General features: G+C 38.9%; 2 protein-coding genes across 4 annotated transcripts in view; one reads left to right on the plus strand and one right to left on the minus strand.

Annotated features, from left to right (window-relative positions):
- tbc1d22a (TBC1 domain family, member 22a) overlaps positions 1 to 4,269 on the minus strand; it is a 160,848-nt gene extending 156,579 nt beyond the window's left edge. For all 3 annotated transcript variants that reach the window (XM_056260384.1, XM_056260385.1, XM_056260383.1), the window contains exons 1-2: positions 4,045 to 4,269; positions 3,189 to 3,245 (exon numbers count right to left, since the gene is read on the minus strand). In XM_056260384.1, the coding sequence (XP_056116359.1) occupies positions 3,189 to 3,245; positions 4,045 to 4,106 (119 nt within the window). In that variant the 5' untranslated portion in view covers positions 4,107 to 4,269. The remainder of the gene's footprint in view (positions 1 to 3,188; positions 3,246 to 4,044) is intronic.
- Positions 4,270 to 4,840: 571 nt separating this feature from the next.
- The window catches only part of cerk (ceramide kinase), a 37,520-nt gene continuing 16,927 nt past the window's right edge, over positions 4,841 to 25,433 (plus strand). The window contains exons 1-6 of the mRNA XM_056260387.1: positions 4,841 to 5,182; positions 18,351 to 18,479; positions 18,637 to 18,759; positions 19,961 to 20,086; positions 20,885 to 20,951; positions 22,997 to 23,142. Coding sequence (XP_056116362.1) covers positions 5,032 to 5,182; positions 18,351 to 18,479; positions 18,637 to 18,759; positions 19,961 to 20,086; positions 20,885 to 20,951; positions 22,997 to 23,142 — 742 coding nt within the window. The 5' untranslated portion in view covers positions 4,841 to 5,031. The remainder of the gene's footprint in view (positions 5,183 to 18,350; positions 18,480 to 18,636; positions 18,760 to 19,960; positions 20,087 to 20,884; positions 20,952 to 22,996; positions 23,143 to 25,433) is intronic.

Here is a 25,433-nt window from a genome sequence, read left to right on the forward strand (position 1 = left end):
TATCTATCATCCATCCATCCATCCGTCTGTCTGTCTATCTATAATCCATCCACCCATCTGTCTGTCTGTCTATCTATCATCCATCCACCCATCTGTCTGTCTGTCTGTCTATCTATCATCCATCCACCCATCTGTCTGTCTGTCTATCATCCATCCACCCATCTGTCTGTCTGTCTATCTATCATCCATCCACCCATCTGTCTGTCTGTCTATCTATCATCCATCCACCCATCTGTCTGTCTGTCTATCTATCATCCATCCACCCATCTGTCTGTCTGTCTGTCTATCATCCATCCACCCATCTGTCTGTCTATCTATCATCCATCCACCCATCTGTCTGTCTGTCTATCTATCTATCATCCAGCCACCCATCTGTCTGTCTGTCTGTCTGTCTGTCTATCATCCATCCATCTGTCTGTCTGTCTGTCTATCTATCATCCATCCACCCATCTGTCTGTCTGTCTATCATCCATCCACCCATCTGTCTGTCTGTCTATCATCCTTCCACCCATCTGTCTGTCTGTCTGTCTATCATCCATCCACCCATCTGTCTGTCTGTCTGTCTGTCTATCATCCATCCACCCATCTGTCTGTCTGTCAGTCTGTCTTCCATCCACCCATCTGTCTGTCTGTCAGTCTGTCTTCCATCCACCCATCTGTCTGTCTGTCTGTCTATCTATCTATCATCCATTCACCCATCTGTCTGTCTGTCTATCTATCATCCATCCACCCATCTGTCTGTCTGTCTATCTATCATCCATCCACCCATCTGTCTGTCTATCTATCATCCATCCACCCATCTGTCTGTCTGTCTATCATCCATCCACCCATCTGTCTGTCTGTCTGTCTATCATCCATCCACCCATCTGTCTGTCTGTCTGTCTTCCATCCACCCATCTGTCTGTCTGTCTGTCTGTCTATCTATCTATCATCCATTCACCCATCTGTCTGTCTGTCTATCATCCATCCACCCACCTGTCTGTCTGTCTATCATCCATCCATCCACCCATCTGTATGTCTGTCTGTCTATCTATCATCCATCCACCCATCTGTCTGTCTGTCAATCTATCATCCATCCACCCATCTGTCTGTCTGTCTGTCTATCATCCATCCACCCATCTGTCTGTCTGTCTATCATCCATCCACCCATCTGTCTGTCTGTCTATCATCCATCCACCCATCCATCCATCTATCCACCCATCTGTCTGTCTGTCATCCATCCATCCATCCATCCATCTGTCTGTCTGTCTATCTATCATCCATCCATCCATCCATCTGTCTGTCTGTCTATCTATCATCCATCCACCCATCCATCTGTCTGTCTGTCTATCTATCATCCATCCACCCATCCATCTGTCTGTCTGTCTATCTATCATCCATCCACCCATCTGTCTGTCTATCTATCTATCATCCATCCACCCATCTGTCTGTCTATCTATCTATCATCCATCCACCCATCTGTCTGTCTGTCTATCTATCTATCTATCTATCATCCAGCCACCCATCTGTCTGTCTGTCTGTCTATCATCCATCCATCCATCCACCCATCTGTCTGTCTGTCTATCTATCATCCATCCACCCATCTGTCTGTCTATCTATCATCCATCCACCCATCTTTCTGTCTATCTATCTATCATCCATCCATCCATCCATCTGTCTGTCTGTCTATCTATCATCCATCCACCCATCTGTCTGTCTGTCTATCTATCATCCATCCACCCATCTGTCTGTCTATCATCCATCCATCCACCCATCTGTCTGTCTGTCTATCATCCATCCACCCATCTGTCTGTCTATCATCCATCCACCCATCTGTCTGTCTGTCTATCATCCATCCACCCATCCATCTATCCACCCATCTGTCTGTCTGTCTATCATCCAACCACCATCCATCTATCCACCCATCTGTCTGTCTATCATCTATCCATCCACCCATCTGTCTGTCTGTCTATCATCTATCCACCCATCTGTCATACAAATGTTTTTTATGTTTCCACTGTTCGATCGCGCCCGCGCCTCTCTCTCTCTCTCTCTCTCTCTCTCTCTCTCTCTCTCTCTCTCTCTCTCTCTCTCTCTCTCTCTCACACACACACACACACACACACACACACACACACACACACACAGAGTTCGATCGCTCCCGCGCCTCTCTCTCTCTCTCTCATGCGCGCACACACACACACACACACACTCCAGCATTGCAATCTTGACATCGCAGCCTGTTCATTGTGCGGTCACACCAAACGCGAATAGAGCGTCAAATTCGCGTCTAGTTCGACGCTATCATCTATCATCTATCCATCCATCCATCTATCTATCCATCTGTCTGTCTGTCTGACTGACGGTCTCTCTATCATCTATCCATCCATCCACCCATCTGTCTGTCTGTCTATCATCTATCCATCCATCCATACACCCACCCATCCATCTATCCGTCTGTCTGTCCGTCTGTCTGTCCATCCATCCATCCACCCATCCTCTAACTATCTATCTATCTATCTATCTATCTATCTATCTATCCATTCGTCCATCCAACCCATCTATCTATCCATTCGTCTATCCAACCCATATATCCATCCATCCATCCATATATCCATCCATCTATCTATCCATCCATCTGTCTATATCTACATACAGGGGTCAGACAATTAAACCGAAACACCTGCTTTTAGACCACAATCATTTATTAATTTATTAGTATGTAGGGACTCCTTTAGTGGCTACTGGCTATACAGCATCAATTCAAGTCCTTGAGATTTTGAGCTTTTCTCTTCCAAACAGTGGGCAGGTCACTATGTGATGCTGATGGAGGAAAAAGTTTTCTGACTTGGTCCTCCAAAATACCCAAAAGTGGCTCAAAAATATTTATATTTGGGGCCTCATGAATAAAACTTTCCATAGATTTCATCCTAAAAGTGTGCGTACACGAAAAAGCTCGATTTTGCGTACACACAACAGTTCACAGATTTATAAAACCTGAAATATATAGCATATAGTTGTTGAATTTCACTCTTTCACTCTGAAATATGTGAAACTAAGAAAGTAAAATAGGTTGCAGCAACCAGCACTGACTTAAAAAAAATGAAAGTGAAAGCAAAAGCATGAAACCAATTTTAAAAAGATCCTCTTCAATCTTTAAATATGCCAAATACATACACACATTTTCCTTTAAATATATCTGCACTTACTTGGCATGTAGCAGAGGGTCAAAGGGAGGATGTTGGGCTCCATAAACATGCTGGATACTGTGAAAAAAAAAAGAAAAAAAAGCTTTACGAAGCGTGTTTATAAGAAAAATCTGTCTTTATTTTTAACTCCCTCCTTTATTTATATGACCTGAAAACTGGTTTGACAAGTCAAGGTTCAAGACGTAAGCAATTCTTGATTTAAAAAAAAAAAAACAAGGCATCATTTAAAAGAGTTATTATATATATTTGTCACATGTATATCTATATAATATAATATAATATAATTTAATATATATATATATAGCCTATATTATAACATTTGAGGAAGTTGCTGTCATCACCAACCAAACTGCACCACTGTACCACGTAAATAGCATGGTATTTGAATACAGTTATCATCCAGAACCATGGTATATATCAATATACTACTATTAACGTAGTATTACAATTTTTGTACCAATCTGTAAGTTTCAAAAGAGGGGCCCTGCAGCACATAGCTAACAGGCTAATAAATGCCTTTATGAACTAAACTATAGCTTAAATCAGTATTTAAAATATTACCACCATATACACATTGATCAGATGTCAGTGCTAGAAGAATATAATCATGATCAATATGAACATCACTGAGATCAATACAAACATGGATGTGTACAGCTAGCACACATTCCCTGAGTTTAAGACAGCCTTTAAAAGGGTCAGATTTTGATGACACATGTTATTCTAAATATTTGGAGCTCCTCTGGTGAGATCTAGCACTGACAGATATTGTTCGATTAGCTGAACCTCTAACTGAACACATATAAATACACACACATAGCTAACACACAGACATTAGCATGAACACGTCACTCACTTCCCAGGAACCTTGGCTGTGTTTCTCTTCCAGAACTGTTTTTTGTTGCCGTCAGCTGACATCTTTTGGCTTCAGAGTTCTCGCTCAAAAATTAATTTAGAGAAATATGCTGATAAGTTGTGCAAATTGTGCACGAAGAGTTTATTTACACCTCAATTCCTCTTCGGAAACTCAGAGAGCCGCCATGTTGGTACCACCCACTGCACATAAGCGCAGCTGTGATTGGCTAAGGGGTGTCATGAGTGGCTGCTGAACAGCCAATCACAAGTGGAAATGTAGTTCCCTCTCAGTTCCTTCACGAGCTTTTTGAAATATTTTCTGTTAGGGAATGTATGTCTACTCTAAACGAATGAAAATTATTTAAAACAAAAACATTAGCCAAAGAAAAAACCTTTGAATGCTAAAAAAAGAAGAAGAAATTAAATAGAGTATTGAATAACAATTTCAAAATGTATTGTTTGGGTCAAACTGAAAGTGTTTTCCATATGATGAAAGTGAAAGAGTACTGATGTTGTCAGGGTCTAAAAAAAGACAGAAACAAACAAACAAATACATAAAAAAAATGGCATTAAATGTACCGTAAGTAGTACAATAAATTTAGAACGATTATTCAAAAAATATATATTTTATTTGGTTCCTTGTTGCTAGTCACCATCTGGAATACACTAGAAACCACATCATGCCACTACATTAGAGAAAGGAGAATCAAAACTTTGCTTCTTCATGTCAATGACTTTATAAAAGTATGTCAATCACCCACATCGCCCCTCCTACAATGGGATTATGAGTGACGCATATCTCTAAACTCCTCCCACTTTATCAGGAAAGAGAAAACCGCTATGTAGCCAAACTGCTCAGGAGAAAACGAACACCATTATAGCGATTGTAGCATTTTTATAATAATTTAAAGCGTCGGCTGGTATAGTATAAACCCGTTTTGAAGATGAAAGTGAGATAACTAACGTGTTTGTGTTGTTAATAGCAGAAATGGAGAAGCAGCCGCGTCTGTTGTGTTCTGAGCTGTGTGTTCAACGCAGACCATATGAGGTCACATTAAACTGCGCGATTCTCACGTGGAAAGACGTACAAATCGGCCAAAAACACACCGGACGCGCCATATATGGAGCTGTCAAAGCTGGTGAGTTACATATCTAATACAATAATAACACTAACAGATATACAATGCGTCGTCTTCTTCGCTGCTGTTGTGTGTTCTAGTGGCGTGTGTCTCAAAGCAAACAGAGCTGCCTACCTAGTAGACCGCAGTTTAGGGCATCTTACAGGGCAGAGAATCAAAGTACGCAGCATTTTGGGCCAGCTGACTGTGATGCCCCAAATGATGCTGGGGTCTGGGGGACCAAGGGGGTGCTAGGGGGGTTGTGGAAAAGTTTAGAGAAAACTTGTAGAAATATTAATGGCCAAAAACGCTGCATACTAAATATTGCTGACTGAGAACTTCTGTATGTAGGATGCTGCTGATTGGAAGATGTCGGTGATCCCCTTTTTTAGAAAAGTAATGCGTTACGTTACTTTTGCGCTACTTTTTTTTCACCTGGGGTGGGCTTGTTTTTTTGTTGTTGTTTTTTAAACAAAAAAAGTTATATTTTTGGGCAAATGTAAAGACCCCTTCACACAAAAGTGAAAAAATATGTAAATTTTGTAAGAGTGTACAGTAGAGGGTGCAACTCAAGCAAACCTTCAGCTGCTGCTGGATGCAGGAGAAAAAACACTTACTTTACCAATAAAAAAAAAAATTATAGTAATTTTTGTTTGTGGTTTAACTTCAGAGGCAAGTACATTGGTCAATAAAGTGAGATTAAATGCATAAAAATGTATGTTTTATTTAGCATATTTAGTTATTGGAGGTTTGCATAGTATTCTGATTCTGCATTTCACTGATTTTATTAATTTTGAGGAATATTGAATCTTTTTTTTGTTGTTGTTTGTTCAAGTGCTAAATGCAAGCTTAGTCTAGAACTACAATAACCATCATGTTTACTCACAACGCCTCGGCACTTCCATTTGTCTCAATATCGGGACAGGAGAGCTGTCAGTCAATACATGGGAAAACAAAGTGACTTGCGTTACTTATTTGAAAAAGTAACTCAGATATGTTGTTGTAAATTTTAAAAGTAATGCGTTACTTTAGTTACTTGAAAAGTAATCTAATTACGTAACTCGAGTTGCTTGTAATGAGATAAATAATGCCCAGAAATGCTCCGATGTATGATCCACAGAAATGCAGGTCTATGATGCCCAAAACACTACTGACTCAGAAAATGCCTATGACACTCTAAACATGCTTCCTAGTAACTCTAGGTAACTTCCTAGTAACACATGACCTAATGTGCTGTCTACAAGGTAGGCTGTTTAGTTGGTTTGAATTGCAGCCAATTTTCTAGCCTCATTAATCATGACTCTTGAAATAATACATTTTTGAGTCTAGTTTCCGGACAGTAATAGAAAATCTGTGATGAACATTTATGTTAGTTGAGGCACCCACACACTTCAAGATAATCAGGCTGATTGTGGGCCCGATTTTCCCCTTCTGACAATCCTAGTTAAAGTCCTGATTATCTTGATGGTTCTACAGAGTGCCTTCTCAGATTTCCCTGTGCTGTGAGGTGTGTTGTTAAGAGTGAGAGAATCTGCTAGGAATAATGTCGGGGCCGCATCGATCTCAAATCGTAAGTATCCAAAATGTGCACTGAGTAGATTGTCACATGCAACGAATAACGAAACGATACACAATCAGAAAGCGAGCTGACGGAGGCATAACACGACTGCATCCAAACCTTTTTTTTTTTTTTTTTTTTTTTTTGTGTGCAAATTTTCTGTAAAAAGTCATCCAGACACCATTATCGCCATTTTCTCTTGCCCATCGCCCGCCGTGTTTAGTTTACTTTAAAGTCTCGTTAGATCACGAGATATTTTGGGAGATTTCCTGTGTTCGCAGTTGGGACTCTGTTTGTTTGTGAATGGAATCTGTTAGTGTGTTTTGTGGGGGGTTTTTGCACACTAGGAACAAAACTGTTAAATCTATGATTTTTTTTATTTTATTTAATTTTTTATCGTCGTGTTTATGGTCTCCCACATTTTGAAAATCTGATTTTAAAAAGCTTTAAGTGTGGGCATGCCTTAAGAATAGAACACCAAAGAATAGACAAATAAATGTATTACATGTGATCTGCAAGCCATCACATCATTACCGCATGACACAACCTGGTTGGCCTCTGCTGATCTTGCAGCCAGTGAGATTGCTTGCTCAACATTGAAATAGTCTGGTTCATTGTTTGCTGTAAGCTAGACTGGCAGCAGTTCGTCTGAACCCCTCTACCTCCCCCAGCTCCACCTGCCTAGATCTGCTACGGGATTTATGTATGTTATGCAATAGCAGCTTATCTTGTATGCTCACAGCAGTGTGTCTGTGTGTCTATTAGGGCTGCAACAACTAATCGATAAAATCGATAATAATCGATTATGAAAATCGTTGTCAACGAATGTCATTATTGATTAGTTGGTCTGCTTACGTCACGGGGAGTGTTTACTGGTGATTGGTTGAAACAGGCTAATCAGGATGCTCTCTGTCTTACACGCGCTTCATGAGGCACACACGCAAGGTCTCTCACCCTCCGCTGCTCTGCCGCGCGCTCGCGCTACACGGTTTGGAGCACAGTCTCTTCTGTCTCGCATGCGCGCTCTTGCTTGCGCGCTCAAATCCTGGGAGTTTGAACTAATTTGCGAGCATCAGGGAGCCGCTATCAATATGCGGGTGGGTGACTCCCAGAACTTCCGGGAGACTTGGGATGTCTGTATTTTGCGTCTCGAGCATCAGGTTGCGCAATCAGTTCGCTCGCAACTTAAGTGATGGATTAAAATAGTGCTACCGCAGCGTCAAAAATTGTGTTAAAACAATATGTTGGATATAAATGTTTTATTTTTATTTTACATTAATCATGGTTGTCAACTTGCCATCAGCAATTATCATTAAAAACAATGCAAATATTGATATTTGTAAAACTCAATGTGTGGCTTTTGCACTTTTTAAAGTACACTTTTACACATAAAAATCCTAATTTAGGGTTTTAGGTAACACTTTATTTTACGGTGTCCTTGTTACATATGTTACATGTACTTACTGTAGTAATAACAGTAAATTATGCATAATTACATGCAACTAACCCTCAACCTAATCCTACCCTATTCCTATAGTAAGTACATGTAGTTACTTAATATTACTCTGTACTTAAATATATAATCACACTGTAACAAGGACACCTTAAAATAGTGTAACCGGGTTTTATTTAGTCATAATAAAAAAAAAATCGAATTGAATTTTTTATCCGATTAATCGATTAATCGAAAAAATAATCGTCCGATTAATCGATTATCAAAATAATCGTTAGTTGCAGCCCTAGTGTCTATTAGCAGTAGCAACTCCATACTTGCATCATGTGACTGAATTCGTTCTGAAGTCTTTATATTAGGTGTCTTTAAAGCTGCAGTCCGTAGTTTTTCCTCTTTGTCGCCAAATCTGCTATTGCAGTTATTCGCGGAATTATCGAATTAACGTGAGTTGTACTTTGACACGGCACAGCGCGGATGAACACAATGTTTGAGGAGAGTGTGCGGCTGTCAGTCACCGCGCTGGTGTGGATACTGGCATTCAGAATCACAGATTATTCTTTTTGGAAGTATGACCAACATAAGAATTTTCACCGGAAAATGTCATCTGAACAAGTAAGAAACATCCACTTTTGTTCTGGTTCTGATATTGCAGTAAATCGCGCTGATTAAAGCTAACAATCTCTTATCATATCTAGGGCTGTCGCGATAACCGCAATATTGCAATACCGCGCTACTGACAGGCCAATCGCAGAGGAATGCAAGTAACCGCAGCAACCGCGAACCGCGTTTTCTTTTTTCATAAGGCCACCCTTCGTAGTTCGTACCATGTGTATTGAATATTAAGTAAGTTAATAATGATAACAATACTGTTTATCATGGTGATTTGTACAGAGGCTTCGTGGATTTGCCTAAAGTAACACAGTGAATGTGATCGACTGAGCCCGTGCGATTACCTGCGTCTGTCTTTGAAGTCAAGTCATGTTTGTGAAAAGGTTGCCGTTTCCAAGGAAAGCGAAATATTTGTCGTATCATCATTTTAACGTGTAAGGGTATTTACCATGAATGGCGGCAGCGCTGGTCAGCATTACACAGCGCGAGGAAGCCGTGGGGGGAAAGCAGCGAGTCACGCATTGAATCAATGCCATTGGTTTATTAAGTGAAGCATTGCTTCAGCTTTGCCCAAAAGTGAAGCATTGCTGGCCAGCTGAGCCTTGAAAAGTGGAGCTCAAAGTTAAAAAATAATTAACACCTTGTTTCATTACATCTATCATTTAAGGAATCAGCTTTTTGAACGTTTTCGTTGAATGAACGGTTTAATGACTCACTCAAAAGACAGTCCATTGGCGTAACAATGTGCGCGCTGAGTGACAGCTTTTCGATGCGCAGAAACGCCGTTTAGTTTCGGTTACATTGTTTTTGTGTATGCTGACCACATCATAACACGTATTTATATAGCAACAAATAAATATAAATAAATAAATGGCGATAATACCGCATATCGCGCTATTGAGCCACTCAAAATTACCGCAAGGGAAATTCCTTCACCGCGACAGCCCTAATCATATCACGCAAAACCGTGCAAATTATACTTTGTTCTCAAATTGTTCATGTTAACAACATCAGCATTGCGTGACTACATGTAATGTCCTTCCGATATATGTATCCTTGTTTTTGCATGGGCCCGGTTGCAGTCTCTTTTTCTCTGTAGCCACTCCGAAGTCCGAACAAAGTCTTTTGCATTTTACAGCGGGTGAATCTGTTGTCACTGGTGATTGTCGTTTGAACCTTTCTGGATCCACCATCAAATTGATAAGTTCAATTATATCAAGTGCTGTGAGAAAAGGCTATAAATCTCCACCTCCAAGTTCCAACATCCTCACTCGCAATATAGCCGACTAGCCGAGACTCCTTCTTTATGTGTACAGATGTGACGTAATGACTCAATATAGCCGACTAGCCGAGACTCTTCTTTATGTGTACAGATGTGACGTAATGACTCAAAATAGCTGACTAGCCGAGACTCTTCTTTATGTGTACAGATGTGATGTAATGACTCAAAATAGCCGACTAGCCGAGACTCTTCTTTATGTGTACAGATGTGACGTAATGACTCAATATAGCCGACTAGCCGAGACTCTTCTTTGTGTACAGATGTGACGTAATGACTCAATATAGCCGACTAGCCGAGACTCCTTCTTTATGTGTACAGATGTGACGTAATGACTCAATATAGCCGACTAGCCGAGACTCTTCTTTATGTGTACAGATGTGACGTAATGACTCAAAATAGCTGACTAGCCGAGACTCTTCTTTATGTGTACAGATGTGATGTAATGACTCAAAATAGCCGACTAGCCGAGACTCTTCTTTGTGTACAGATGTGACGTAATGACTCAAAATAGCCGACTAGCCGAGACTCTTCTTTATGTGTACAGATGTAACGTAATGACTCAATATAGCCGACTAGCCGAGACTCTTCTTTATGTGTACAGATGTAACGTAATGACTCAATATAGCCGACTAGCCGAGACTCCTTCTTTATGTGTACAGATGTGACGTAATGACTCAATATAGCCGACTAGCCGAGACTCTTCTTTATGTGTACAGATGTGACATAATGACTCAATATAGCCGACTAGCCGAGACTCTTCTTTATGTGTACAGATGTAACGTAATGACTCAATATAGCCGACTAGCCGAGACTCTTCTTTATGTGTACAGATGTGACGTAATGACTCAATATAGCCGACTAGCCGAGACTCCTTCTTTATGTGTACAGATGTGACGTAATGACTCAATATAGCCGACTAGCCGAGACTCTTCTTTATGTGTACAGATGTGACGTAATGACTCAATATAGCCGACTAGCCGAGACTCCTTCTTTATGTGTACAGATGTGACGTAATGACTCAATATAGCCGACTAGCCGAGACTCCTTCTTTATGTGTGCAGATGTGACGTAATGACTCAATATAGCCGACTAGCCGAGACTCTTCTTTATGTGTACAGATGTAACGTAATGACTCAATATAGCCGACTAGCCGAGACTCTTCTTTGTGTACAGATGTGACGTAATGACTCAATATAGCCGACTAGCCGAGACTCTTCTTTATGTGTACAGATGTGACGTAATGACTCAATATAGCCGACTAGCCGAGACTCCTTCTTTATGTGTACAGATGTGACGTAATGACTCAATATAGCCGACTAGCCGAGACTCTTCTTTATGTGTGCAGATGTGACGTAATGACTCAATATAGCCGACTAGCCGAGACTCTTCTTTATGTGTACAGATGTGACGTAATGACTCAATATAGCCGACTAGACGAGACTCTTCTTTATGTGTACAGATGTGACGTAATGACTCAATATAGCCGACTAGCCGAGACTCTTCTTTATGTGTACAGATGTGATGTAATGACTCAATATAGCCGACTAGCCGAGACTCTTCTTTATGTGTACAGATGTGACGTAATGACTCAAAATAGCCGACTAGCCGAGACTCTTCTTTATGTGTACAGATGTGATGTAATGACTCAATATAGCCGACTAGCCGAGACTCTTCTTTATGTGTACAGATGTGACGTAATGACTCAGTATAGCCGACTAGCCGAGACTCTTCTTTATGTGTACAGATGTGACGTAATGACTCAATATAGCCGACTAGCCGAGACTCTTCTTTATGTGTACAGATGTGACGTAATGACTCAATATAGCCGACTAGCCGAGACTCTTCTTTGTGTGCAGATGTGACGTAATGACTCAATATAGCCGACTAGCCGAGACTCCTTCTTTGTGTACAGATGTGACGTAATGACTCAATATAGCCGACTAGCCGAGACTCTTCTTTATGTGTGCAGATGTGACGTAATGACTCAATATAGCCGACTAGCCGAGACTCTTCTTTATGTGTACAGATGTGACGTAATGACTCAATATAGCCGACTAGCCGAGACTCCTTCTTTATGTGTACAGATGTGACGTAATGACTCAATATAGCCGACTAGCCGAGACTCCTTCTTTATGTGTACAGATGTGACGTAATGACTCAATATAGCCGACTAGCCGAGACTCCTTCTTTATGTGTACAGATGTGACGTAATGACTCAATATAGCTGACTAGCCGAGACTCTTCTTTATGTGTACAGATGTGACGTAATGACTCAATATAGCCGACTAGCCGAGACTCTTCTTTATGTGTACAGATGTGACGTAATGACTCAATATAGCCGACTAGCCGAGACTCTTCTTTATGTGTACAGATGTGACGTAATGACTCAATATAGCCGACTAGCCGAGACTCTTCTTTATGTGTACAGATGTGACGTAATGACTCAATATAGCCGACTAGCCGAGACTCCTTCTTTATGTGTACAGATGTGACGTAATGACTCAAAGACATGCTCGAATCTCCCGCGGAAATCCACCAGTACCACTGGAATTAACATTATTACAAGCTTACCGCTTTGAATCGAGCTAAGGCAAGCAGATAGTTTTGAACACTGGCTGTTTATGTATTTTTTCAAATATGTATTTTGGATAATTTTTAACCCAAAAAAAGCTACGGACTGCAGCTTTAACTTTAAAGGTGCCCTAGAATGTTTTTTTTAATTATTTTATAATGTTTCCTGGGTTACCCTTATAATGTTAGTATGTTTTTTAGATAAAAAATAATCATAATTTAGAAATAAATGGCATTTTTCCTAGCCTGCTTTTAGCCTCTGATTTGAACACTCTGTTTGAAGGGGCGTGTCTGCTGTGGGATTCAGTGTAACCGCGGCCTCTGCTGTGATTGGCTGACATGCTTGCATATGAAATAGCAACGCATTACATGTGAAACTCTCTCCCGAATACTTTTACTACTGCTATTATACGTATTTACTATAACAGCTATCGAGATTAACGAATCGTGAGATGTTTTTAAAGTATTTAGATCTATTCCCATAACATAAAATGTTGCCATGGTGAGCATTGAGCAGATGACAGTGTGTTGATCGCGAGAATGAAGATCTTATCATTGCAAAGCAGTTTCTGCACTCTCTCTGCTTTCACCAATGCAAACACGATGATGTAAATACAGTAAGAGCTTCGTTGTGCAGTAACGTGCGTCATTGATTTCATAACGAGTTTGGCAAGTGTCCAGATAAACTCGCGCTGTGTGGAAAGATTTGATCGCTTTGTGTATATAATTTGTTCACAATTTAAATACGATTATTTTCATCCTACTAAAAGAAACGATGTGAAGCTGATATTTTAGTCACTGGCTTGACTTACTGATGCATAAACAGTATAGAACGATTTTGAGAGAAAGATTACCTGTCTGAACTTGAACAATTACACATCAGAAAGTGTTGCTTGGTAGCTCGATCCGAGGCCAGCTCTGTATTGGCCCAAGTTGAGGAAACACTCGTGAAATGTTTGGAAATTTCCAGAGAAAATAAAATTGACCCATTGTTTCTTCAGAGGCTCAGATGAAGGAACTAAAAAATACTTTAGTGTTCATGTGTACATCCACACTGAGCAACTGCCATGCTTCGGCTGCGCAGTTCCGCCTGGCATTGAGGGCTGGCATTATGCAAATATTTGGAGGCGTACATATTAATGATCCCGACTATTGCGTCACAGTCGGTATTGTGTGGAGAACCGACCGTTTTTCAGGGGTGTTTTTCATAAACGTGAATTAAATGAGAACGCGAAAACAGTCCAGTTTGAGATTCACTCTATGTCATGTCCATGCACTGAACTCTTGTTATTTGACTATACCAAGGTAAATTCAATTTTGAATTATAGGTCACCTTTAATTTGTACTTGCGTAAAAACAAAAAAAGGTTTGGTAAAATGTCCTTATTGTGTTTGTTATTTTACAAAACACTTTTTGCTAATTACAGATGTAATCACATGCCAGTATTTTGTAAATACAACCTAAAAACATGCATTTACATGCAACGGGCAGTTTATCAAATGATTAATTTAAGTGTTAGCACATATCGTTAAATACTCTTAATATAAAGTGGGTATAAAGTTGTCTTTCCATGCACTCAATGGCTGGTAATAACATCAGTTCAGTAACAGTGAAGCGGTGTATTGAGTTCTCAGACTGTGCTGGAAGGTCAGAGGAGGTCACTGATCTAGAGGAATTGGATTGTGTGTTTTCTCCTGTCTGCCACACACACTCTCATTTCTGCTGAGTTAAGCCTGGGATTGTAAATGAATCTTTAGATGTCTGTCATGAATTGTCATATTTTAACCTCCAGGTTTTGGGTTGTTAATCATGGGTTGTCTCATTCAACATGAAACATACATATTTACAGGTTACACTGGGAAAATCCTAGACCTTTTCATAAGAACAACATGGTCAAAAGAGTGACCACAAATAATATGCTTCACAAAAAACCACAACCTTTCCAGATTACTCTGTAAAATGTCAATCAGTTAAAGTTTAAAACCATTTGATACAAAAAGCAAAGACGTGCTGCAGTTCACCTTCTGCTCCTAGCAAATAAATTGAATAAAGGTTGAGGAGTTCTTGTTTCCCAACCTGTTTTTGCTGATTAAATAAAACAGAAATATATTGTGTTGTATTGAAACAAATTTCTATAGTCTAGAATAAAGCTTACACAATTTTAACATTATAACCTTGCAACTAAAAAAAAAAAGAAAGTTGTGTGGTCCAGGCAAACACTGAACCTCATCCAAATGGTGTTTTTCATTTGATTGTGCATTTTCAAATGTAATACCTGTTAAATGGCAGATGGACTTACTGGGCATTTAATTTGATAATCATAATCAGTGATAATCATTAGGAATCATGACATGCATGGTTGCAGTGAACCGTTGTTATAAAAGAGTCTGCTAAAAATCTTGTGTTCCCATACAGGTTTGTAATAACATTAGTGTGAGTGGTTGATATCTTGCATAAAATTAGGTTGCGTCTTTTGACCTTTGGAACATGTTCAAAGCCGTCCCTGTTAAAGAACCATAAACGCCACATAAAAATGGAGTCCAAACCTAATCCAGTTTTTGAAATGGTTTAGCAAGGCCGTGGATACATAATACTGAATGCTGAGGAGAAGTGTAGAACTGGGTGAATTCCAGTACTAAGATACATTACACAAAGCCAGCTTTTATTTAAAAGTCTTGATGGATGTTTTCCTCAGGGCCGTGACGCATATGAAAAGTTTCCACCCTGTTTAAGGTAGTTTAATTAAAGGATTTTACATGAACAAAACTATTGCTCATGAGAGGTGAGAGCGATTCCAGTTGCCTAAATTACATTTGTCATCAGTGCCCAAATATATTTGAGTTTTTTTGTTCTGCTTTTTTGTTCTGTTTTTGTTTGATTTGTCTTGTTTTGTGGGGTTTTTTTTTTTGCTTTTGTTTTGTGTTTTGCTTTTTTATTTTGGGTTTTTTTTGTGTGTTTTGCTTGTTTTGTTTGATTTGTCTTGCTTTTTTGTTCTTTTTTGTTTTGCTATTTTATTTTGCTTTTTTCTTCTATGTTTTGCTTTTGTGTGTGTGTGTGTTTTTGCTTTTTTTGTTTGTTTGTTTTGATTTGTCTCCAACACGTAGTTTCTGGAGAAAAACATCCAGATCACTTGACTACAAATAACGTTTTCTAACTCTTTGAAATGTTTTATTGCCATGTAGACATGAAGAACATGTTTTTTTTTCTCGTTTGTGAACCAGTTGATTTTTTTACTTCGTTTTTACTGCGGAGAGCTTCAGGCTGTCAGTGTGACTTGTGTCAGCGTTGGCTGTAGTGTGCGATGTACTATGTCCATCTGCCATGTAATCTAACCCCTTTCACCATGAGTTAGTTTTCTCAGAATGCACGTAACCGAAGTAGTGGGGACACAAAAGACGTTATTTGTAGAGGGCCTTTTCATACTAAACAAATGTTGGTTTTGCTGGAAAGGTCACATTGGATGAATGAATGGTGTGTTATGCTGGTCAAACATTGTGCTTCAGATGTTTGCGAGAAGGGTATAAATGCTTGGTCCCAAACTCATCTCTCCATGGTAATAGATGCCCGGGAGGATACGAGCCATATTCCGCAACATGATCTGCATCAGGAGGATCCATAAGTAATGCACATGTACTGGGATTGTTATTTCAAATTGTTGCCATAAAATTGAGGTTTCCACTAGCCTAGTGGTATTAATTTGTGGCTCGCGTGATGTCATAATTGTGCAATAATCAACTGTGCTACTGCAATAATCACAGTCATGTTTTCTTGCGATATAACAAACATGCCTGGGAGGTAGGCTATAACTGTATATGCCGTGCAATGATGGAAATATGTCAGTCAGTGGATATTTGTATCATGTATACCGTGGTTTTAATTATTGAAAAGATTGTATCTTTCTGTATGAAAATTGTTATCCCTAAATTAATGTATTTGCCTTTTTTTTCTGTGCCATAAAATCTTAGATAAAACAACCAAATAAATCTATTTCTTGTATGATTTTAAAGGGTAATGTAAAATAAGTAATATGTCAACAGAATTACTAGAAACTGAGCAGAAATGCATTGAAGTTGTGCATTAGCCAATAATTCTCTATATTTAACCAAATGTTGCGGTTGACTGCTTTCATTAATTGTACCCTGCCAATAATGTTAGTATACATGCATTGCATACACACTCACTTTTGACAATAGACAATTGACCTTTCTCTAAGATTTGGCCAATGTGACTAGACATTTATCTTGAAGAATTTCAAACCCTGTGTGGCATTTTTTTTATTAGATTTTTTTATTTGGTCAGTGGATGCTAAAACATGGGCAAAAAGCCAAGAATGCATGCAACAAGCTTCTAGTGTCCCTTTATATGAACTCTATAAATCTATTACAACACCTTTACATTTCAGCTTTTTCCTCATGAAGTATTCATGCATTATACAATAACTCCCTAATGCAAGTATCATGAAACTTTTATCAGGATGTTGTTTCCGTGTTATGATGCTAAGTTTATGGCTGCATCTGGGTGTATGAATGGTTTCATTAGGCTGTATAAAAATGAAATGCACTTGTTATGTCTAATGTACATGTGTCATGAAGTTTTAATGAAGATAAATCATTACCCTAGCTTTATCTGGGTATTAAGTAAAGTTTCTGAAGCAACACTTTATTCTAATCCGTATAACTCTCTGATCTTTTGAATAAGGTCAGACCTCATTAACTTCCTCTCTTAGGGGTTTTCTGGAATGCCTGCGTTATGTAACAACACAAGATTGACTCATTTGGGCACAAGCCGTCAGAATGCAAAAACCTCTTTTGCTTAGAGATATTTTCCACAGCACGGAGACAGAGATGATGGAAACTGGCATTTGCATAGTGTTTTAGTGCAAAGCAAACAAAATGAAACAGTCGACTTCACCAAGAAATCTCAAAACTCACATTTTGCAAACTGATGTCTCTAAAGCATTTTCTGTAATCATATACAAATTCAAGCATTATTGAAAAAAATATTACAAACACTGCAGAAATTAGCTTATAATAAAATACCGAAAGGCATCATAAACCGTTACAAGGCGTGTACAAATTCATGTTTACAAAAATCTGCATTGATTTTGAAATATGACTTTTCAATTGTAAATTGCTTATGTTGGATTTTAAATGCTAAAACAAATTAAATGACAGTTTGTAGTCACCAATTTGTTTTCAAAAAACAAAAATTATTTTCATTATTTTCATTGGCGTTTTCATTGGCAAATATTAAATATGGCTTCTACTCTGACTTATCCATTGATAGATGCCAAGTCAACAATAACTGATGTACAGTCTTGATATACAGTCTGTTCAATGTTTGTTGACTCGATTAATTTAAATTCCATTTAAAATAATTTAAATGGAAAAGCAATGCTTCATGAATCCAATCAATTAATTGTCAGTTCAAATATTCACACTTCAAATACTTAATTAAAATGAGCTTTCACCCAATATTTGTTAGTGTTGTATTTTTATTGTCTTTAACTTAGCAGCATGGTAATGTTGGAATCAAACTTAAAATTTTTAATTAAAAAACCTTGGCAACTAAAATAATTAAGTTGAAGTACTAAAACTAAACTGAAATAACAATAAAAAAATCTTTAATCTAAAAAACTAGTAAAAAATAAAAGCACACAACAAGGTTAATAAAACTTAAACTAAAATGTATGTCTTTCGTGGTCTTCTATACACAGGTAGTCACTGTGTTCCCGTGTGTGAGATTATAGCGGTTCAGGAAAAGGAAGATGACTCTCCCAGTAAAGACACTGGGAAATGGCAGAAGGTTCCTCAGAGCCCAGTGGACTGCCAGCACGCTTTCACAGGTACACAATCAGACTGTCATCTGGCCCATGATAACGGGAATACATAGATTAAGTTTTATCTACTGTGCTGTGAGTGTATAATCAGAACAATGTTGACCATACAGGTCACCTTTTACCTTTGGAATAATGTGGCATTCTCCTTTGTGTTTCTCTGCAGTGTTTTACATAGAGAGGACGAGGCAGCACTGCTGGCGGTGCAGCAACGTGACTTTCCATTGCTCTGAACAATCCCTGTGTCTGCTCTGGGTCCAAACTATCAGGGAGCAGCTTGGATTGTTGAGTGCGTCCTTACTACAAATTGTTGGGTTATTTTCTATTACAAAATAAACTATAGCAAACAAAATAAGTTATTGTTATAGGTTGGTGATTTTCACACCACTGTACTCTGGTGCTCTTCGCATGTCGGTCAAAAATGACCTTAATTTTTATTTATTTTTTTGTCAGTGAAATGAATGTACTATATTTTAGTTTGATAGTTTTTTATTATAGTGTATTTTTAGGGGATTTTTTTATGCTAAATTATATTTACACTGCATTTTTATAATCCATTTATTCACTTTTTGAGCATAGACCTGAATTCCAACTTAAACTGTGGTAAATCTTGAATGCTTCAGAGCACAGACTTAAGTTTGATCTCTTTTCAAAGACGACACATGGCAGATTATTGAAGTGAAAAAAGTTTTAAAGTGAACTTAAAAAGTTACAGAATTGTACGTGTATTGTTATGAAAAATGCACAAAAATACTATTTTACATTTTAAAATGAAATATATATTTTCAAAATCACAATTACTCTAAATAGATCTAAACAAGTTGTTCCAATTTTGAGCTTGATATCTCAAAAAATGAGCTTTTTCGGTAAGATTTTGTTTGGCTGCAGTACCAAAAGTTTTTGTAATTGTTGCTTAGTGTCCATTATGTGTAAATTTACTGTAAACACGTTTTTTTATTTTTATAAAGTCAATTAAAGCCACACATGTGGTACTGTACATAATTAGTATTATATATTATAAAATATGGACACTAATTGCTTGTTGACATAACACGATGGTAACTCTCTTCCATTCAAGATGGCTGGCATTTTTGTTAGTTGCTCTGTTTCTATTGAAGCTGTTCTGTGCTCTGTAACTCTGTCCAAAAATCGTAGTCCAGCTGTGTATTAAAAATCAATTATGTTCTGATTTGCTGAATTGCTTTTAGTGTAGTGTAATTTGCATTGAGTTGTGCCTAAATCCTAGACTGGGAAAATAATTGTAAATTTAAAATAACTCAGAATATTTATTAAAAAAAATTAAACCTAAGTAACGTTTACAAGTGTTTTGAATGTAGTACCATGTGCAAGTGCAGTTTTGGTCTTCTCTGTATTGTCGAATCTGATGAAGTTTGTCAAAAGCAGCTTAATGAAGTAGTTTTGACAACCTAGAAAGACTGTTGTCAAACAACAACTCACTTTTAATGCTCTGCCCGCCTCTAATTCCACAGCCAATCGACCAAAGAGGTTGCTGGTGTACATCAACCCCTACGGAGGAAAACAACGCGGGAAGCAGATTTACGACCACAAAGTGGCCCCCATCTTTTCCCAGGCTACCATTTCCACCGATGTGATTGGTGAGTGCCTGTCAGCTGCCTGCATTAACATTTAAATAAAAAATGAGCTTTTATGCTTCACAAATAGATCTCCGTTGGCAAATGGCCCCCACCTGCCAACCCGTCCCAGGAATATGATTTTATTTACAGCGTCATCTATCACCCGAGCTGGACATAATGCAAACTGTGATAGTCGATAAACATAGGAATGCAAAGACATCTATTATTTATTAAGTTTGAAAGAGAGGAAGACCCTGGGTTGGTGTGAATATTGGCTGTTAGAGCTAAGGCTTACAGGCTTACTCAGCAGTTGCTTGAGGGTCTTTCTTTTTACGACCATGAGAACATTTCGTAAATGGTAAAGTACATGTCTGCCTGGACAAATACCATTCAAACCAAATCATTAGAGGAGCCAAACAAGATGTTCTGCCGACGGTTTAATAAGCTCTATACATCACCTTTGTCATATATCATCAACGTGATCCACAGGGCTCTGTCCTAGGCCCCATTCATTTTCAGCACATCCCTCCAAGTTACGGTTTTACATCAGTGCTGATGGTAAAGAACCGGTAATGAAATGTACCAGGGATTGTTTTTCACCGTGACTTCAGCTTTATCATTTGATAAAGATTGTTTTTCACCGTGACTTCAGCTTTATCATTTGATGTAGCTGATTGATGGTCTCCATCAAGCCAGCAGAAAAATGCAATTTAACTGCCAGATGAACATAATGATGCCCCCCCCCCCCCCCCCTTGCTCAGCCTTACTGCTTACTGTCATCATCCTGTTAACAATGGCTTCTCCCTTTTGTTTCTATAGTTACAGATCGTGCAAATCATGCCAGGGACCACTTGAAGACAGAGGCTGATCTGAAGAAGTATGATGGGTGAGTGGGCATCCTGCTGGGAAATTGTGGTCGCTGTGCGGCGACTCTTAATTTGCCCAGCGAGGAAAGCGTCCTCTGCAGCAAAGCTCAGATTAACATTTGCACATCAATGCACATCGGTCTGGCACTGCGGCAGATGACGGCGGGCAGCTTGGGAAATGACAACTTAAAATAAAGTGGCTTTTGGTGATGACAGCATGGATGCTGCTTCAAACCTGGGCCAGAGGCTAGATTCAGAAAACAACTTGTGACTCTTGCGTCTGGATCTTTTTCCTGTACTTTTCAACATGCATTTCTAGGAACTATGAAAAGGTTCCTCCGGTGCGAAAGCCCCTCATGTTGGCAAATTAAATAAATCTGGCCATATTACAAAAATTGGGATTACAAAAAGCCATTTCTGTTAACAACAGTATAGACACAATCCACCTTCACACAGTAAAGCTGTTCAAATGGTGTAAAATCATAAAATACACTTTACGGTACAGGTAGGACATCTGTTACTCTCACAAGCAACAATAATTCCATCTTACTACTATTTCTACCGCTTAAGGCCGTGACACACAAAGCTGACGATTGGTCAAGGTCAGACCATTGTTGTGCGTTTGTCAGCCCAGTTTTTTCGATGTTGGCACTAGTCAGACTCCATTGGCTGCTTTTTGGCCGATTGAGCATGTTGAACTCTTACCTGAGCAATATGTTTATAACAACATGGCCTTATGGGATGAAGATTTCGAGTTTCAGTTTCCCTTTTTGAATGACAAATATAGACTTCTGACACTTACTGGTATATAGTTGTAGTATAATATAGTTATTTCCTCTCACGCTGTTGTGCTAGTGCTAGTTACATGTTGGACTTTGTGGTGTGTTCAAGCACAAATTTCTGGCACAGATGCAAGTAACTTAGGTTAAACACAGTCTGTTTTCCTTGCCGACTTTCATTGCTAGTTCTTTGGTGATGCACTTCCTTTAAAATGCTGTTAAAATTTTCCTTTAGCTAACTAGCTATGGTTGGTTGCATCCTTACCTTGTACACTCTTAAATCTTTGAATTGTGATGTCACATAAGCCTACAAATAGAGGGGCCTAGACTAACTACATCAGCACTTTTAGTATTTTGTTGGTACTTTTGTTGGCAATCTGATCAAGTCAACAAGATCAACTTTCAGTCACAAAAATTAAAGTGATTACCTTTAGTCAATTTTATTTTTGCAGAGCATTTCCCAATTTTTGTAATTTGGCCAGATTTATTTAATTTGCCAACATGAGGGGCTTTTACACCGGAGGAACCTTTTCATAGTTCCTAGAACTATTGGCGGAAGTATCCGTTTTTTGGCATGTTCGCACCGCAGGACCTGGGAACGATTTTAGTTCTAGGGACTTCTTTTGGAGGAACTAATTTAGCTCCTCCTAATTCAGAGTCGAGTCTAAACCAGCACTATAGGAACTACCAGTGACGTTAGTGTACGCTGATTGGCCGAACGAACGTGAAACACCAGCACCCGCCATTTAAAAACACAGATTATAGCCTATATATTTACTCCACAAACTAACTCTACGAACATGGAAAACAGTGATAGATGAGCCACTGAACCTTTACGCTGAGGAGAAAATCCAACGCAACTTTAAGGGGACCAATCCAAACATGATTATGTATTTCTGCTCAGCTAGCAACACTGTACATTAACCACACGGCATACGCTAATACCTTTTCATATACTGTTTACTTTCTATGTATAACAGTTCTATCTAATCGCGTATTAGACAGGATTGTTAGACAGTTCGAAAACGAATGAACTCGGAGACTGTGTGCTCAGGCTCTGGCGTTCTCAGCACTTTCATAATAAAGCTCTGCCACGCCGTCAAAATAAAAGTCACAACAAAAAGTGCGGCTTGCGTCACTTCAGAGTTCCTACTGGCGGTGCGAACGCAACCAGGAAAATGTTCCTAAGGCAACCATTAGTTCTCGGGGAACCACCCTGGTGGCTTCCCGGTGCGAAAGCACCTATGCACCCTATCTTTCAATACAGGTAATGTTTTTCTCTGCAGTGTGGTGTGTGTAGGAGGAGATGGCATGTTCAGCGAAATTATGCATGGCCTCATCTCCCGTATGCAGCAAGATGCAGGAGTAGACGAGAACTCCATGGAGGAGACCCTTGTTCCATGTGGACTTCGCATCGGCATCATTCCTGCAGGTTAGTCTATAGCAGAGTTTCACAATCCTGGTACTGGAGCACGTACCCAACACACTTTGTGCCTGTCCCTTATTTGACACCCTTGAGCACTCTATTAACAAGCTGATGAGTTTAATCTGGTGCGCTATATAAAAGAGGTATCCAAAATGTGCAGTGTTGGTGATGCTCCAGGACTGGGAATCACCTGTCTACAATCACAAATCTCAGAGTCTGTGCAGCCAGGACAGTTTTTCAGCATGAATTTCATTGCTTTTTCATGCACATCACTTCTTTGGCTGTGTTCCTGGAAACATCTATTGCTCACGGTTCCATTACGTTTTGTTTTGAGATATTTCCAAGTCATTGTAAGTTTTACACCTGCTCATGGGCACAGCTGCATACTGGAGGAGAACGGCGGGAGATTATAGCTCTCTTTCAAAACCTAGTGAGCTGCCTAGAGAGCATGTTTCACGCCAAAGGTGCACTCCTGATACAAAGGCATTTTTAGATGCTATGTTTTTACCAAATTCTAGAGAGCCATTCACACAAAACACGTCTTTGCATTCTGTGTGTACTATTTTTTTTTTTAAGCGTGGGACTATGTAAATATACTTTTTCCTGCATCTTCTCTAGTTCTCACGTTTTAATTAGGGATTCACGAAATATCGGCCATAATATCGGTATCGGCCGATTCTATGTTAATTTTTATTGTTATCGTTATCGGCCCGCTAAGAAAATTTGGCCAATATATTAAAGCCGATCAATAATGGATTATTTCCTTTAGCTGAGACACTTCAGATGCGCACTGTTCGCCATGATGGTTTTGAATTGCTTGAAATATGATTGGAATCACTTCAAAAAGGAAAATAGTTACTGTTAACTATTCAGTTACTACATAAAATTATAATGAGAACATCATTATAATTGTGCGATTGGGACATTATGAGACTTTTGTTTTTGTAATCAGGCTCTCAAAAAGTATATAAAAATTTGGATTTAGATTTATCTGCTTTCAAATATAAAGAATTATCGGTTATCGGTATCGGCTAAAATTTTCAAATCGTGCATCCCTAGTTTTAATGCATCCTGATTGACACCCTAAAGAACTTTTTACACAGTTAGAGATACTCAAGACACACTCTCAGACCCTTAATGTTTTTACCATTTTGGAAGGAGGAAACTTTACATATGTGGCTTCAACAACCAGATGCATTTAAACTTGTCCAATTTCGCCTGGAATGCGTCTCAAACCTACTCCTGAAGTGGATCAGATTTAAATCCCTCTCGAATGTGTTTCAGAGGGCATTTACACCTGGTCTTTTCAAGATCCGATCGCTATGGCCAGATGTAAACGGGCCCTAAGACAGCACTTCATGTATCCTTTGTGGATCAGAAATGTTGACTATATACACACTTTCCCCAGAAAATCTCACTGACCCCAGACATTATTAATAAATGACCAGCCTCAACGAGCACAAGAAGAATAAGTAGACACCTTTACAAAAGCTCTGACAGCAATTGATATCTTAATGACTGTGCCCTATCGAATCGTGTTTTCTGATATTACTGTTAGCCATATAAACCTGACAATGTCGAACCCTTAAGAGTCCATGTTGTTATCAGTCACGTTATCCGCGTCTGTAATTCTTATCTCACGTTGTCCAGACACGCAAGGACAAGTGACAATTTCCAAGAACATCTCCTGGTCCTTTATCTTGCACTGGTGACAACTGATCTGAACAACAGGGGAATTTGAGACACATCTTTGACTTCAATGTCTAATAGATGAATGCATCATCATGTATCCTAATGTTAATAACATTTTTTGTCCATCTAGCATGGAAATACCCCGTTTCTTTTTTATGTGTACCATGATTTTACCATGTACCAAGTTCTATGAAGATTTAATAGAAACTTTTCTTTGATGTAGTAGTACAACAATATTCTTTGAAGTACAATATAAATAGCATGGTATATGAATATGGCAATTGTTCAGTACCATGCTATATATCAAAGTACCATGGTATCTAATACTATCACTGTGTAATGGTACCGCCACAGTATGATTTTATCATGATATATATTGATCCAAAATTCAAAAACAGTGTTTTTTTGTCCCCTTCGTGAAAACAATAGTGGAAATGTGAATGAATTAGTCCGGCACGTTTGCAGTCGGTGTGTTTTTAAACCTTCAACCTCATGCTTATAAGCAATTTGAGGAAGAGGAATTAGATTAACAGACCAGCATATAAGAGATAGAAAGAGGGCTGAACTCATCTGAAATCTCATCTCTCTATATAACAGTGCCCTGC

The sequence above is a fragment of the Rhinichthys klamathensis genome, unplaced genomic scaffold (assembly GCF_029890125.1).
Source record: "Rhinichthys klamathensis goyatoka isolate OS25496 unplaced genomic scaffold, OSU_Roscu_1.1 h1tg000176l_1, whole genome shotgun sequence".
Lineage (NCBI taxonomy): Eukaryota > Metazoa > Chordata > Actinopteri > Cypriniformes > Leuciscidae > Rhinichthys > Rhinichthys klamathensis.